Source organism: Arachis ipaensis, chromosome B10, assembly GCF_000816755.2.
Source record: "Arachis ipaensis cultivar K30076 chromosome B10, Araip1.1, whole genome shotgun sequence".
NCBI lineage: Eukaryota > Viridiplantae > Streptophyta > Magnoliopsida > Fabales > Fabaceae > Arachis > Arachis ipaensis.
In genome coordinates, this window is record NC_029794.2 from 135,963,413 (window position 1) to 135,977,987 (window position 14,575).

At 37.2% G+C, this 14,575-nt stretch overlaps 2 protein-coding genes across 6 annotated transcripts in view; one reads left to right on the forward strand and one right to left on the reverse strand.

Annotated features, from left to right (window-relative positions):
- Positions 1 to 195, forward strand: part of LOC107623882 — a 5,539-nt gene extending 5,344 nt beyond the window's left edge. For all 5 annotated transcript variants that reach the window (XM_016326278.2, XM_016326279.2, XM_021113206.1 and 2 more), the window contains one exon: positions 1 to 195. This exon is cut by the window's left edge and continues 1 nt beyond it. The gene's annotated coding sequence lies outside the window, so the exon portion shown is untranslated.
- On the reverse strand, positions 2,773 to 4,279 carry LOC107621168. The gene is made up of 3 exons (XM_016323204.1): positions 3,647 to 4,279; positions 3,399 to 3,546; positions 2,773 to 3,227 (listed from the first exon to the last, which is right to left on the reverse strand). Exons 1-3 carry the CDS (start codon positions 4,277 to 4,279, stop codon positions 2,773 to 2,775), a joined length of 1,236 nt encoding a protein of 411 aa, XP_016178690.1.

The window sequence follows — 14,575 nt, forward strand, 5'->3', positions numbered from 1 at the left end:
TTTCCATCAGACGCCGAATTTGATTCAGATTTAGTAATTTTTGTGAAAGATGAAGCTAGGGATGATGAAATTTTGTGAGATTGATTATGGCCCATTTTTAATGGTCAAAATACAAGTTGTGATGTACCAAAATTCCGATATTCAGCAACCTTTAAATAACAACTCCGCTAGGGAGACAAAGGGGAATCTAAACAATACGAACAATGGGCCGTAGATTTAGTCCAATACATGTAAAAAATAAAATACTCTACAAATTACCTAAATAAAAAAATTTACTTAGTTATTCTAAAAAAATAACTATCCCAAACCCTAACACTTTGTTTGGATGGAAGATGGAAAATGAGAGGAAAGAAAATGGGAGGAAAGAAAATAGAAGGAAAGAAAATGAAAGAAAAAGTTAATATTTTTTTTATGTTGTTTGGATGAAGAGAAAATTGATGGAAAGAATGTAGGAGGAAATTTTTCCTTTGTTTGGATGAAAGGAAAAGTAAGAAGAGAGAAAATCATGAACAAGTGAAATTACATTAATACCCTTCTTTATATTATATATGAATTACAATATACCGACGTATTTAAATTATTTCTAAAATAAAAAAAAGTGATCCCAATTACATTTAAGAATTTTAGTGTTATCTTTATGAACAATAATATTTTTTTGAATTTATCCTTTTCTGTTGTCTTTTAATGTCGTAAATAAAAATATATATCATTCTTTTTAAATACATATAAATAAATAATTTCCTAAAAGAATCATAAAAACTACTCATACTCTACATCATTAATCTCCTTAATCATATTTAAGAAAAAGTTTCACTAAATTGTATTCACAAAATAAAATATTATCAACAGTAACTAGCATTTCTTTCTTACTACGTGTGACAAAAAACCATATACAATTTTTATAAACATATAACAAAACGTAAAAAACGTAACAACGACTAGGACTCCAAAATAGTACCATTTTATCACCACACAACACTTTCCAAAAGGGTCATTCTTCATGGTCAGAGTAATCAGCATAGGCCTACGTCCAAAAAATCAATTGTACATAGCTTGAGTCATCTGTACCTATCTACTTCAAAAAAATAAAGTTTTTCCGAGTTAAAGATATTAACACATGATGAATTTCTAGTTGTCCTGTGTACTCATTGGTCCCAAACATTTTCAAGTATTAGGATTCCTGCACGAGCATATACAACAAAGACTAATTAACACAAAGATCAGAATTGATTATGATAATCTATTTTATCAATATCTTTCTATTCAATCAACCAATCAATCTCAACGTATCAGCAAAAAGTGATTTCCAACCATGTGTTAATATAAATAAAACAGAAAATGATCTCTTGTTCAAATATATCAAGATATAGTCATACTTTACGACAATAAGAAACACATAATCAATTGTTAAAAGCAATAACCTCAAATTAACCAGAGATTAAACGCATATAAAAATTATACCTGTAATGGTGAATGTTTTCTGGAAGTACCATATCTCCTAAGCGAACACCAGCAGCAGTCATGAAATGAAAAAGTGCATCCAATCGCATTTCAGGTGGGATCCCAAAAATTTGGCGCTTTTTTTGCTCATTTTCACATAAAAACTGATAACATTGCATCCGAAATGAACCTACTAGACCCAATTCAGTCAACATATCCCATACATCTGATTCACTGTAAAGGCGAGTCCTACTTTGTTGCATAATAGCTAATCCTTTTTCAGCAATCGCGACTTGTCTTTCAATTAATGAGACTTGTTTTTCAGCGATCAAAACTTGCCTCTCAGCCACAAAAGCTTGTCTCTCAGCTGATTCAACCGGCCTCTGAGCCACGTCATGTAGCTTGCTAGACAGATAACTACCCTCTTTTACAGCATCGGCCATGGTAGTAATTTCCAAAGCAACTTTCTCATACTGTGCCTCCAAAAAATCATTCATAGGAGACTTACGCTTTGTACCTCTTGAAGTTGAATTCCCTCCTAATTGATTTGGCTGACCATGAGGAGCACTTGGTGAATCTAAACTAGCAAAAAATGTTGGGATATCATGTCCCGTATTCACATCTATGTCAGAAAATTCAATATTTTCAAAAGAGTCATTCAAGTCAATGGGATCTCTATCAAGTTGTTGAATCCTTTCTCGTGAAGTAGCAGCCCCTTTACCAGTAGCTCTATCAGCTCCGAACAACTCCTTCATAATATCATAATGCTTAATTTGCATTTTTCTCCATTTTTCTGCTTGTGGTTTTTTCTACATAAAGTAATGTTAAAATTATTTTGTGACTCACTTCATCATCGGTATAAGTAATAAAAAAGTATTAGATACCTTGATAAAGTCTTGCCACACTTCTTCTTCAGCTTCAAACTTTCTAGTTACAGGATTCCATGCAAATCCACTTAAGTGATGAAATAAGTCATACGCTTCAGCAAAATGATCTTTCAGTGTCTTCATTCTATTCTTGATGTGGTTCTTTGTTATGTGCGGGCCTATAGCTATACTCAAAGTCTTCACAACATTGGCATATGCTTCAGTTGTCCACGAGCCATCGTGTCTATTACTTTTCAATGCTTCTTTTGCTAACGCATTCAACAGAGCTTCATCCATCTCCTCAGACCATCTTAAGTTGTCTTTAGAAGGTTGAGTTGCTTCTGTTTTATTTTCTTTATTTGGCATTATTTAACCTGTAACATTTTCTTAAAAAATCCAATCAAACAACTTTGACAATAAACTACACATATATATACATATTCAAATATATCAGAGGTATAATCACTCATAATGTTTGATACACATTCCACATTTCAGCCGCAATGTTATCTCGTAATAATGCTGCATGCCTATATTCCTCATCACGTTGTTGATTTGGTTGTGATCTATCTATATTGCGTTCTTGTAGCAATTCTCTGTCAACCTCATCAATTATAGATTGATCAACATCAACACCCATCAAAAAGTTATGCAGTATACAACATGCCAAAAAAATATCTTTCATAGTTTCAAATGAATAATATGGTTCAGTGTCGCCAGCTATAATTGGGAATCTTTTCTTTAGAACTCCAAAACATCTTTCAATGACATTTCTTAATGAAGAATGCCAGTGGTTGAATAGTTCTTTAGGATTTTGTGGCTCACGTACTGAATACTCTTTCAGGTGATACCGAACACCTCTATATGGTGTAAGTATCCCAGGCTTCAGCATGAATTCAGCATCGCCTAGATAAAATTTTCCTACAACAGTTGCATACAAAAATTAAAGTATAACACACTATGGCTATAAATTTAACTTTATGTAGCTGATTTCGCAAATTATATTAGCACAGACCTTCGGGAATTCGAAGTGGATATTCCTATTTAAAGCATCTTTCAATATTCTTGAGTCAGAGGCAGTTCCTTCCCAACCGGACAACACATAAGTGAATTTCATATCAAAACCACAGGCCGCTAAAACATTTTGTGTTGGGTGATCTTTTCGTCCGCGAAAACGAGGGGCGTCCACCCTTGGTACCTTCACACGACTATGAATTCCATCTATGGCTCCAATGCAATCCTTTTTTTGGAAAGTATATTGACTTATTAACATAACAGTATTATAATTATTTCATTGACAATTATATAAATGTCACTAAGTAAATCAAAAGAATTAGTACCTTAAAAAACGGATAGAATCGACTATTATTAAGTATTTCGTAAGGAACTTCCTCACCAGATGGTTGCCTGAAGAAGTCTCCCTCTAACGATAGAATAGCATGTAGGACATTGTGAAAGTGACGACTAATTGTCTTTTCTGACCGGTGGAAGAAGAAAGACATGGTTCTAGTTTTCACATTATGCCCTATAATATGTAGGAATTTAGCGACTTGCTCTTCAACCGTAGAACGAGTTGAATCCTTTACTCTACCAGTTCCTCTTAATTTCTGACACAATTGCCTAAATGCTTCAGGGCCCATACGTATGACATATCGGCATTTTTCAGACTCCAATAACTGTGTCATTAATTGAGTACGCCTAAGTTCTCTTTCCAACTTGTCGTCATTAATTTGCCTAGTTCTATGTTGTGATATTAATTCCAAAAGATATAACTGATGCACTGCAACACAAGAAAGAGATGTGACACAGATATGTTGTCTATTTTCTAACTCCTCCCTGACACGAGTTAGTATTTGTATTGGCTCAGGATGATATAGGTCAGTAGAAGTGATTTGACCTACTTGAAATTCCGAATCATATATGACGTTTGTTCTATCTTCGAGATTCGCATCTTCAATATTTTCGTTATCCATCTATGAAAATATAAGGTTTAGGGTGGACATATCAATAAAGAAAGTAACTAGAAAGTCACATATGTTATTACATTTTAACAATTCATTTGTCGAAATATAAAAAATAAATGAAAATAAAATTTTATATAACACTATGGTGTCATGTTGTAAACACGAAAATACCTTGGTATGAAACACTTATTTCCAGCTCCTAAATGTCAAACTTGATTCCAAAACTGGCTGCCATAAACAATAAAAACAAACTGTAAATGGCATGATATATTAATAAATACATTGGTTTAACACCAAAATCCAATGAGAAAAACATAAAAACATAAGTTGTGAGTAAAAATTGGATGAGACCTCAAAAGAAAATTATTCCATAGTAATAACTGTATCTATGTCCCATGCTTTATGTCTGTTTATTCATTTTTATACTAAAAGAAATAAACAAAAAAGAAAAAGAATAAGTTGTCCCATTAATGATTGTAATAATTAGGTATATGCATCACAACACCTATAGATAAAATCTAACCAAGTGGATCTACTTAATAAGTGATGGACTTTTGAATAAACTATACCCATAACATTGCTTCAATTCACCTAACCATTGGTTGTAGTTTAAGCATATAATAAACAAATCAAATCGATTAAAATAAAGAGAAAAAAATTAAAAAAAATTAAGAAATCAAATATATAAAAATATTGTGATAACTGAGAAGCATGTGTACATTTTCTATAAACTTTGTAACTGCTTTCTCTATATTAAACATAATATATGTTCTTATGTCCTAAAGTTATTTGAATTATTAAGATAGAGATTCTTCTTATGGCATATATAACAAATAGACAAATTATAAAGAGTTAGTTTTTATGATATCTCCAATTTAATATCTACGATCTAAAATAATTGTAATTGTCGTGGTTTACCCACCACCAATCTTTGATTAAACTAATTTAATTTCGATTCATGTTAATTTTCTAAAGATATACAATGGGAGTTTTTTCAATTTCTTTTAATTATACAAAAAGAATCATCTACAAAGCAAGTACCTAGTAAACTAAGCAAATGATGCATGAACTAAAGAAGAGGTTGGGAAATCTCTCCCTTTATGAATGATATAGCTCATAGCTATTGTTGATGATATTTACATGAAAAGAAAGTAAAAAAGAGAAAGAAAAGCTGGCTTGTGTCTTCAAAAAATTGCTTCCTGCTAACCTACAAAGAATTGTGTTTAAAATGCATGCTCAAATTAATTGAATGATTTGATCGGTCGAAGCTCCAAGTTTAATTACTAGATTGATTTAGAATTACATTATATGCATTAGGAGCTTAATCTTTTTTTATACTCTCTATTTTCTAATATGTTGTTTTCACAAATCACAATGTATAATTTTTTTTTTCATTTTTCAATAAATTTTCCTAAGTACAAGTCCCTGATTATCTAATGTATTGTTGTACATTGATCAAGACTTAAGAGGTCAAGTTTTTGGCATTTTCTACTTGTTTCTCACACACACTTTTCATAATTTCAATAAATTACCAATTATGCCCCCGAATTTGTAAAACGCTGACAAAAATAACCCTAATATTTGATAACGACAATAATACCCTCCATAAATTTTAAAACGGTATAAATCTGACCACCCGTGAGGAGAACCCTTCTCCGTTGAACGGCGCTTGGTGATGTGGCAAACGGAAGTCCAACGTGGCCTCCCTATTAGGCTTCACTATCCGTTTTGTTCCTAAATCCCTAATTTTTGAAACCCTAATTGGACAATTCAAATGAAATTACTAGATTAACCCTTTAGTGAAAGACCATATGTAACTAAGACGAAGTTGGACGCGCGAAACTGAAGAGTTTCTTGGTGGTGGTCTCTGTCTGTGTTCGTCTGCTGTCGCTTTATATCCGTCTCTTGGATTTCGTAACGTCATATGCAGTGACACGTTTGGCGTTGATTCGGAGTGAAGAAATCGTTGTGGAAGAACGAAAATTTTGGTAAGCATTTTATGTTTTTGTTGTTGTTATTATCAGCCAGTTGGGGTTTGAATATGGAGGTATGATGATGGTAGTTTGATGTGTTGTGTTAGCTCATTATAACTTTTGTGATGACTTTTGTCAGATGGCTACACATATCACATTTGTTTATCACCATCGGGGTTGGTTAGAGAAAGATGCGGATGGTGTGCTGAAGTATAATGGTGGTACAGTGAGTATCATCGACAGGGTGCACGTTGATACATGCAACCTATTCCTTGTGGAAGGCTTGTTTCTAGATTTAGGGTATACTAGGTATACTGAAGTTTATTGGTTGGAGCCCGGGAAGGATTTAGGTAACGGGTTACGGGTGCTCAGGAGGGATGCCGATGTGGTTAAGTTGTGTGAAGCTGCATTGAGGAATGAAAACAGGGTCCACTTGTATTTTGAGCATCCAGTTGATGCGGAGCCAGAGTATGTTGATGAGGCTGAGCTTATTGGTAACGAAGAAGTTGAGACTCTTGATTTAGTGGATCAGCAAATTCATCAGCATGAAGCAGAAGAAAATGAACAGGATGAAGGATATGAAAATACAGAAGTAGAGGGAGATCCTTCAGAAAATCAATCAAATCATCAAGCTCATCCCCCACAAGAGGTGGAACAAGAGCAAGAAGAGGATGATGATCCCCCACATCAGGAGGAAGAAGAGCAAGAAGAGGACGAAACAATGCTGAACAAAGGGGGGTATGATTCTGCGTTGCCAGATGAGGTTGCTACTGAAAAGGTTTGTAATGAAACTCAGGCTGGAACAATGGAAAACGAGGCCCCCAACATAGGAGACAACCATCAGACACATGTTGAAGACCAGGCGGGTCAATCTAATCCTGAAGAAGCCCAAGGCAGGGGAAGAAAACCCAGGAAGAAACATGCGAGGCCCCAACCATCTGGTAGAGCTCAACCTGTACCACAAAACAATAGTGATGCACATGCTGGTAAGTACATGAATTGTAGATCCTAGTTGAAATATTGAATATTGTTGGGACTGTGTTTTACCTGTCATAAGATGTTTGCTAATTAAAAAATTAATCATATGAATGCTTTATGTTGTAAAATTAGATGACGATGCAGGTTGTGGGGTTCAAGGCCGGAGGTATCATCAAAGACCCCGTCCATCTGGACAGAAGATTCTTCCACCTAGGGAAGAGAATCAGGCTCCAAGGGTGGTTGTTCCTAACCCTCATGACCAGGATGAAGAACCCATTGAGTATCAGTATCATTCTGAAGAGCTGCACACCCCACCTGGTTCTGATTCTGAGGATGAAAACCCGGTATTCCCTCAGTATAATCCAGATACAAAATTTGGTAAAATTAGACTGGAATTAGGAATGGAGTTTGGCACGATGCAGCAGTTTAAGGATGCAGTCAGGAAGTACAGTATTCAGCTGGGCAGAAAGGCCTTTTTTCTCAAGGTTGAACCACACAGGTGCAGGGTAATATGTTACAATGAAACTTGTCCATGGGAAGTTTACTGTGCAAGGAGAAACCAGCCCCCGAGTTACCAAATCAAAACATTGGTCGATGAGCATACATGTCCAAGGAGTAACAAAAGCAGGTCAGTGACGTGTAAATGGGTGTCCGAGGAGTTGATTAGCAAGATTAGAGTCTGTCCTAATTTGTCTCATAGAGAGGCCCGTGATATGTTCAAGGTTGAGTTTGATATATGTGTCGGAGAGAGGATGATGTTTAGGGCAATGGAGAAGGCTAAGGATGTCATTGAGGGCACAGAAAGGGAACAATATTTGAAGTTAAGGACTTACTTGAATGAGCTCCGTAAGGCCAATCCAGGATCCACCTGCCGTATGAGCACAACCCCACAACAAGAAGGGTTGCCTAAGTTCAGAAGTCTTTACATATGTCTAGATGCCTGCAAACGAGGATTCAAGCAAGGATGTAGGCCTTTTTTATGCCTTGATGGAGCATTTTTGAAGGGTTATTTTGGGGGGCAGCTGCTGACAGCCGTGGCTCAAGATGCAAACAATCATCTATTCCCAGTTGCATATGGAGTAGTTGATGCAGAAACAAAGAATAATTGGAAAGAATTCCTGGAGTATTTGTTGGAAGATATCGGGGATCACAGGCAATTTGATTGGCACTTTATGTCTGACAAACAGAAGGTATCTTGTCTGTAACTTGTGTGTTAAGTTATTTAATACTATATGCTGACTAACTTAGTTCTTGACAGGGCCTAATTCCTGCTCTACAAGAAGTTATGCCGGAGGTTAATCACATATTTTGTACTATGCATATGTGGAGGAATTTCAACAAGCGCTGGAAGGACTTAGAACTCAAGCAGTTGCTATTTCAATGTGCAAGGGCATTGACTGATCAGGAGTTTAATGAAGGTATGGATGCTATCAAGAAAATTAATACTTCTGCCTGGGAATATCTTTCTAAGTATGAGCAAGAAACTTGGTCAAGATCAAGATTCTCAACTTGGCCTAAAGTGGATAACATAACCAATAACAATGCTGAGTCACTTAATGCAACCATGGTGGGGCTAAGAGGCAAGAGCATCATTACCATGCTAGAGGAAATTAGATATTACCTTATGAAGACGATGGCAACGCATAAAGATGCACTCATGGCCTACACGATTTAGGGTATACTAGGTATACTGAAGTTTATTGGTTGGAGCCCGGGAAGGATTTAGGTAACGGGTTACGGGTGCTCAGGAGGGATGCCGATGTGGTTAAGTTGTGTGAAGCTGCATTGAGGAATGAAAACAGGGTCCACTTGTATTTTGAGCATCCAGTTGATGCGGAGCCAGAGTATGTTGATGAGGCTGAGCTTATTGGTAACGAAGAAGTTGAGACTCTTGATTTAGTGGATCAGCAAATTCATCAGCATGAAGCCGAAGAAAATGAACAGGATGAAGGATATGAAAATACAGAAGTAGAGGGAGATCCTTCAGAAAATCAATCAAATCATCAAGCTGATCCCCCACAAGAGGTGGAACAAGAGCAAGAAGAGGATGATGATCCCCCACATCAGGAGGAAGAAGAGCAAGAAGAGGACGAAACAATGCTGAACAAAGGGGGGTATGATTCTGCGTTGCCAGATGAGGCTGCTACTGAAAAGGTTTGTAATGAAACTCAGGCTGGAACAATGGAAAACGAGGCCCCCAACATAGGAGACAACCATCAGACACATGTTGAAGACCAGGCGGGTCAATCTAATCCTGAAGAAGCCCAAGGCAGGGGAAGAAAACCCAGGAAGAAACATGCGAGGCCCCAACCATCTGGTAGAGCTCAACCTGTACCACAAAACAATAGTGATGCACATGCTGGTAAGTACATGAATTGTAGATCCTAGTTGAAATATTGAATATTGTTGGGACTGTGTTTTACCTGTCATAAGATGTTTGCTAATTAAAAAATTAATCATATGAATGCTTTATGTTGTAAAATTAGATGACGATGCAGGTTGTGGGGTTCAAGGCCGGAGGTATCATCAAAGACCCCGTCCATCTGGACAGAAGATTCTTCCACCTAGGGAAGAGAATCAGGCTCCAAGGGTGGTTGTTCCTAACCCTCATGACCAGGATGAAGAACCCACTGAGTATCAGTATCATTCTGAAGAGCTGCACACCCCACCTGGTTCTGATTCTGAGGATGAAAACCCGGTATTCCCTCAGTATAATCCAGATACGAAATTTGGTAAAATTAGACTGGAATTAGGAATGGAGTTTGGCACGATGCAGCAGTTTAAGGATGCAGTTAGGAAGTACAGTATTCAGCTGGGCAGAGAGGCCTTTTTTCTCAAGGTTGAACCACACAGGTGCAGGGTAATATGTTACAATGAAACTTGTCCATGGGAAGTTTACTGTGCAAGGAGAAACCAGCCCCCGAGTTACCAAATCAAAACATTGGTCGATGAGCATACATGTCCAAGGAGTAACAAAAGCAGGTCAGTGACGTGTAAATGGGTGTCCGAGGAGTTGATTAGCAAGATTAGAGTCTGTCCTAATTTGTCTCATAGAGAGGCCCGTGATATGTTCAAGGTTGAGTTTGATATATGTGTCGGAGAGAGGATGATGTTTAGGGCAATGGAGAAGGCTAAGGATGTCATTGAGGGCACAGAAAGGGAACAATATTTGAAGTTAAGGACTTACTTGAATGAGCTCCGTAAGGCCAATCCAGGATCCACCTGCCGTATGAGCACAACCCCACAACAAGAAGGGTTGCCTAAGTTCATTACATATGACATATGTCTAGATGCCTGCAAACGAGGATTCAAGCAAGGATGTAGGCCTTTTTTATGCCTTGATGGAGCATTTTTGAAGTTGGGGGGCAGAAGGGTTATTTTGGGGGACAGCTGCTGACAGCCGTTGCTCAGGATGCAAACAATCATCTATTCCCAGTTGCATATGGAGTAGTTGATGCAGAAACAAAGAATAATTGGAAAGAATTCCTGGAGTATTTGTTGGAAGATATCGGGGATCACAGGCAATTTGATTGGCACTTTATGTCTGACAAACAGAAGGTATCTTGTCTGTAACTTGTGTGTTAAGTTATTTAATACTATATGCTGACTAACTTAGTTCTTGACAGGGCCTAATTCCTGCTCTACAAGAAGTTATGCCGGAGGTTAATCACATATTTTGTACTATGCATATGTGGAGGAATTTCAACAAGCGCTGGAAGGATTTAGAACTCAAGCAGTTGCTATTTCAATGTGCAAGGGCATTGACTGATCAGGAGTTTAATGAAGGTATGGATGCTATCAAGAAAATTAATACTTCTGCCTGGGAATATCTTTCTAAGTATGAGCAAGAAACTTGGTCAAGATCAAGATTCTCAACTTGGCCTAAAGTGGATAACATAACCAATAACAATGCTGAGTCACTTAATGCAACCATGGTGGGGCTAAGAGGCAAGAGCATCATTACCATGCTAGAGGAAATTAGATATTTCCTTATGAAGACGATGGCAACGCATAAAGATGCACTCATGGCCTACACGAGAAAACTGGCTCCTATCCAAATAAGCAGATTGGAGAAGGAAAAGAAGGAAGGAAATTACTGGGAGGCTCAATGGGTGGGAGACGATGACCACAATGTCTTTGAAGTCAGAAGGCATGGTCGAACAGTTCGGGTCAACACTCAAGACAGGACTTGCACTTGTAGAAAGTGGCAACTCACAGGTCTGCCGTGCTGTCATATGTATGTTGATATTTAGTATGGGTTATTGCCCTTTGTTGGACTCTTTGTTTATTTTGGTATCAGCTATGAAGACTGATTAGCATGTATAGAGTATTTTGGTTGGAACAGTTTGTGCTAATGCTTGATGTTATGCAGACCAGTTGTCTCGGTTTTTATCTTGTCCTTTTACCAATTTTGATTTCTTAGGTCTATTTGAACTTATTTAACATGTCTGAGTTGCCTTTTTGGTTAGTTGCACTTCACTCCATTCATGATTTTCTTGGTGATGCAATAAAATTCTAGTCACAGGTCCAATTCATTAACAAGTAAGCAAAATAACCACAGCAATGTCAACATAAATAGTATGCAACAATAACACATAACAGTCATCAATAAACCCTGTCCTGCATGCATTCGTTGTCCTATCTAACCAAACACATCAAACTCAAACTCAAACTCAGTACAAGTCCACCCAGTACGAAACACAGAAGTAATTCAACTCTCTTCATCTGCTCTATCAACATCTTTCGATCTCTCTGTGTCGTCTCACTCTTAACACTGGTAAACCTCCCTTCCAATACTCCACATGCATTGCATCCTACTGTGCCATTCTTACAGCATTCCTCCACCCCAGCAGATTCCTCACCCGTTTCGTCCATCCATTGAAAATAACAGCACCCACTGTTCTTCGTCTGCCCAACACAATAACCATTCATCAAGCTCAGTTGTCGACGGGGGGAACAAATGAAGCACAAAATTCATACTTACCTTCCACAGAGGACACCTGAAGAACCATCTACCTGGGTTTTTCCTCGTCTTCGACTTCAACGCCACCACCTGAAGACGACAGAAGCATGTGCCATCATATGGCTTGCTCACATGTTCTTCGAGCCCTTCAGATCCACTATTTTCCATATACTGTGCCCTTCGATTATAACTGGACATGACTGAGCTTCCAGCATGCATGACAATGGTTAGGGTTTTGCTTTATGCTCAATTTGGGGAAAATGTTCATTCTGATTTCTAAATAAGGGAGTAAAGGGAGTGAAGCCTAATAGGGAGGCCACGTTGGACTTCCGTTTGCCACATCACCAAGCGCCGTTCAACGGAGAAGGGTTCTCCTCACGGGTGGTCAGATTTGTACCGTTTTAAAATTTTTGAAGGGTATTATTGTCGTTATCAAATATTAGGGTTATTTTTGTCAGCGTTTTACAAATTCGGGGGCATAATTGGTAATTTACTCTAATAATGTAACTAAATTTTATGGTCACTTGCCTGAATTCTTTTCTTCATATTTGGACCACCCTATTCAAAAAGGGCATAATATAATAAACTTTGAGAAAAAATCCGATGATATGAAAATCAGGGCAAACCATTTCAAATACCAGATGAGTTAAAAATTAGTCCTTTCTAGGATCAAACGTGAACTGGGTCATATATAATTGGATTTTTGGGTTAGAACGAATGAAGCATTTAAGAACAGACAACGAAGAATGTGTTCTTTTTCCATTACAATTGTAAACGGCATCCATAAAATGTAAAATCAGAACATTTCAGTTGAAAAACAAAAGACGAATACAATCTATATGCTATAATGATTTTTTTCGTTTCGTTTTGAAAAAAACTACTAGAACTGAAAAAAGAACTCACCTTTCTGTTGAGGATGCCTGGTTGAAGATGTGCTTCACCTGTCACAACGATAACAAAACTGCTGTAGCAACGTGGACGCGGATGGGAAGCTATGGTGGCAGTGCTGAGGAAGAAGGCCGAACAGGTTAAGAAACTTTAAAATGGGTCCCATAGGTACTTTTTCATTTTCCCTTCATTTTCCTTATTGATCCAAACGAAGGAAAATCAAATTTTTCATCCCTTTTCTTCTCCCCCATTTTCTTTCTTTCCAAAATCATATCATCCAAACAATACGTAATTTACCAAAACATTTCACTCCAACATCCTCTTCTTTTTCAACCGGCTGTCATCGGCTGTCATCCCCACCTTCATCAATAATCATCTCACTTTGCCGTCGCTGCTTGGCTTGCCACACGCCGACACCGGTGGTAAAAATAACAATCCACTTAATGATAAATAACCATCCGTATACCTAATGAATTTAATATCCAATATATTTTAATTATATAAAACTAAACCAATCCAATCAAAATAATCATCCACATAAGAATTAAAATAACCATCTATATACCTACTAAAATGACTATCCTAAACTAGCCATTGAAGTAGGAGAAAAAGAGGATGAATGAACAGAAGAACCAACAAAATACAAGAAGCCAACAGAGAAGGGAATTTGATCATCACCCTCTAATTGGAATTAATTGACCAAGGAATTGGCAGTTAATGAATTTTAGAGGAGACTAGGAAGGTCTAAGGAATTAGGGTCTAGTCACAAATAGTTTGCCATGAATTAAATCTTACATGATTAAAATAGTGAATAAAAAAAGTTAATCCAAAAGAATAGATAACTCTAAAACTTTAACTATTTCTCCATATTTTATTCTCACTTATTTACCTGTCTGTCTTCAAATTCTTCTTTTATTGTTTAATGCTTTTGAACATCCAAACACTATTTTTTTTGTTTGTCTAACTAATCCTATCAAACACTATTGTTGCTTAATCCATCAATCCTCGTGGGATCGACCCTTACTCACATAAGGTATTACTTGGTACGACCCGGTGTACTTGCCAGTAAGTTTGTAGTTATAAATTCCGCACCAGATACCATCCCCAGATAAAGACCCTATTAATGCAAAGGCTTAAACTTTTCTGCACCAATGACTTTATCTCTAAAAGAGACTTTTCTAACCCCTCTTGAGAAGAACCCTCCTTAACACCGGATACACACCCACACTCTCCCCTTATTTCTTCCGATGGCATGACCATCTTTCTCACCGTATTTCACCCTCAACTGCTCGCCCACGCTCTCTCCTTCTCTCATTCTCCTTGAGTACGGAGTACGTACTCTTTTTCTACTAAGATTTTTGATTAAAAAGTAATTTGCACTCAATCTTTTCATTAAAATTGATTATTGATCATTATTACTGATTTCTTAATTTTTTGCCATCATATATTCTTTTTCTTTTGGGATTGTCCCTTCCTTCTTCTTACCGTTGTATATCGTGGATA

Bases quoted from the DNA above. Each gene is read 5' to 3' on its own strand.
- LOC107621168 (XM_016323204.1), bottom strand. From the start codon at position 4,279: ATGGATAACGAAAATATTGAAGATGCGAATCTCGAAGATAGAACAAAC. The intron at 3,547-3,646 runs GTACTAATTCTT...TTCCAAAAAAAG, and splicing joins GATTCTATCCGTTTTTTAAG to GATTGCATTGGAGCCATAGA. The intron at 3,228-3,398 runs GTTGGGAAGGAA...CAACTGTTGTAG, and splicing joins ATTCACTTATGTGTTGTCCG to GAAAATTTTATCTAGGCGAT.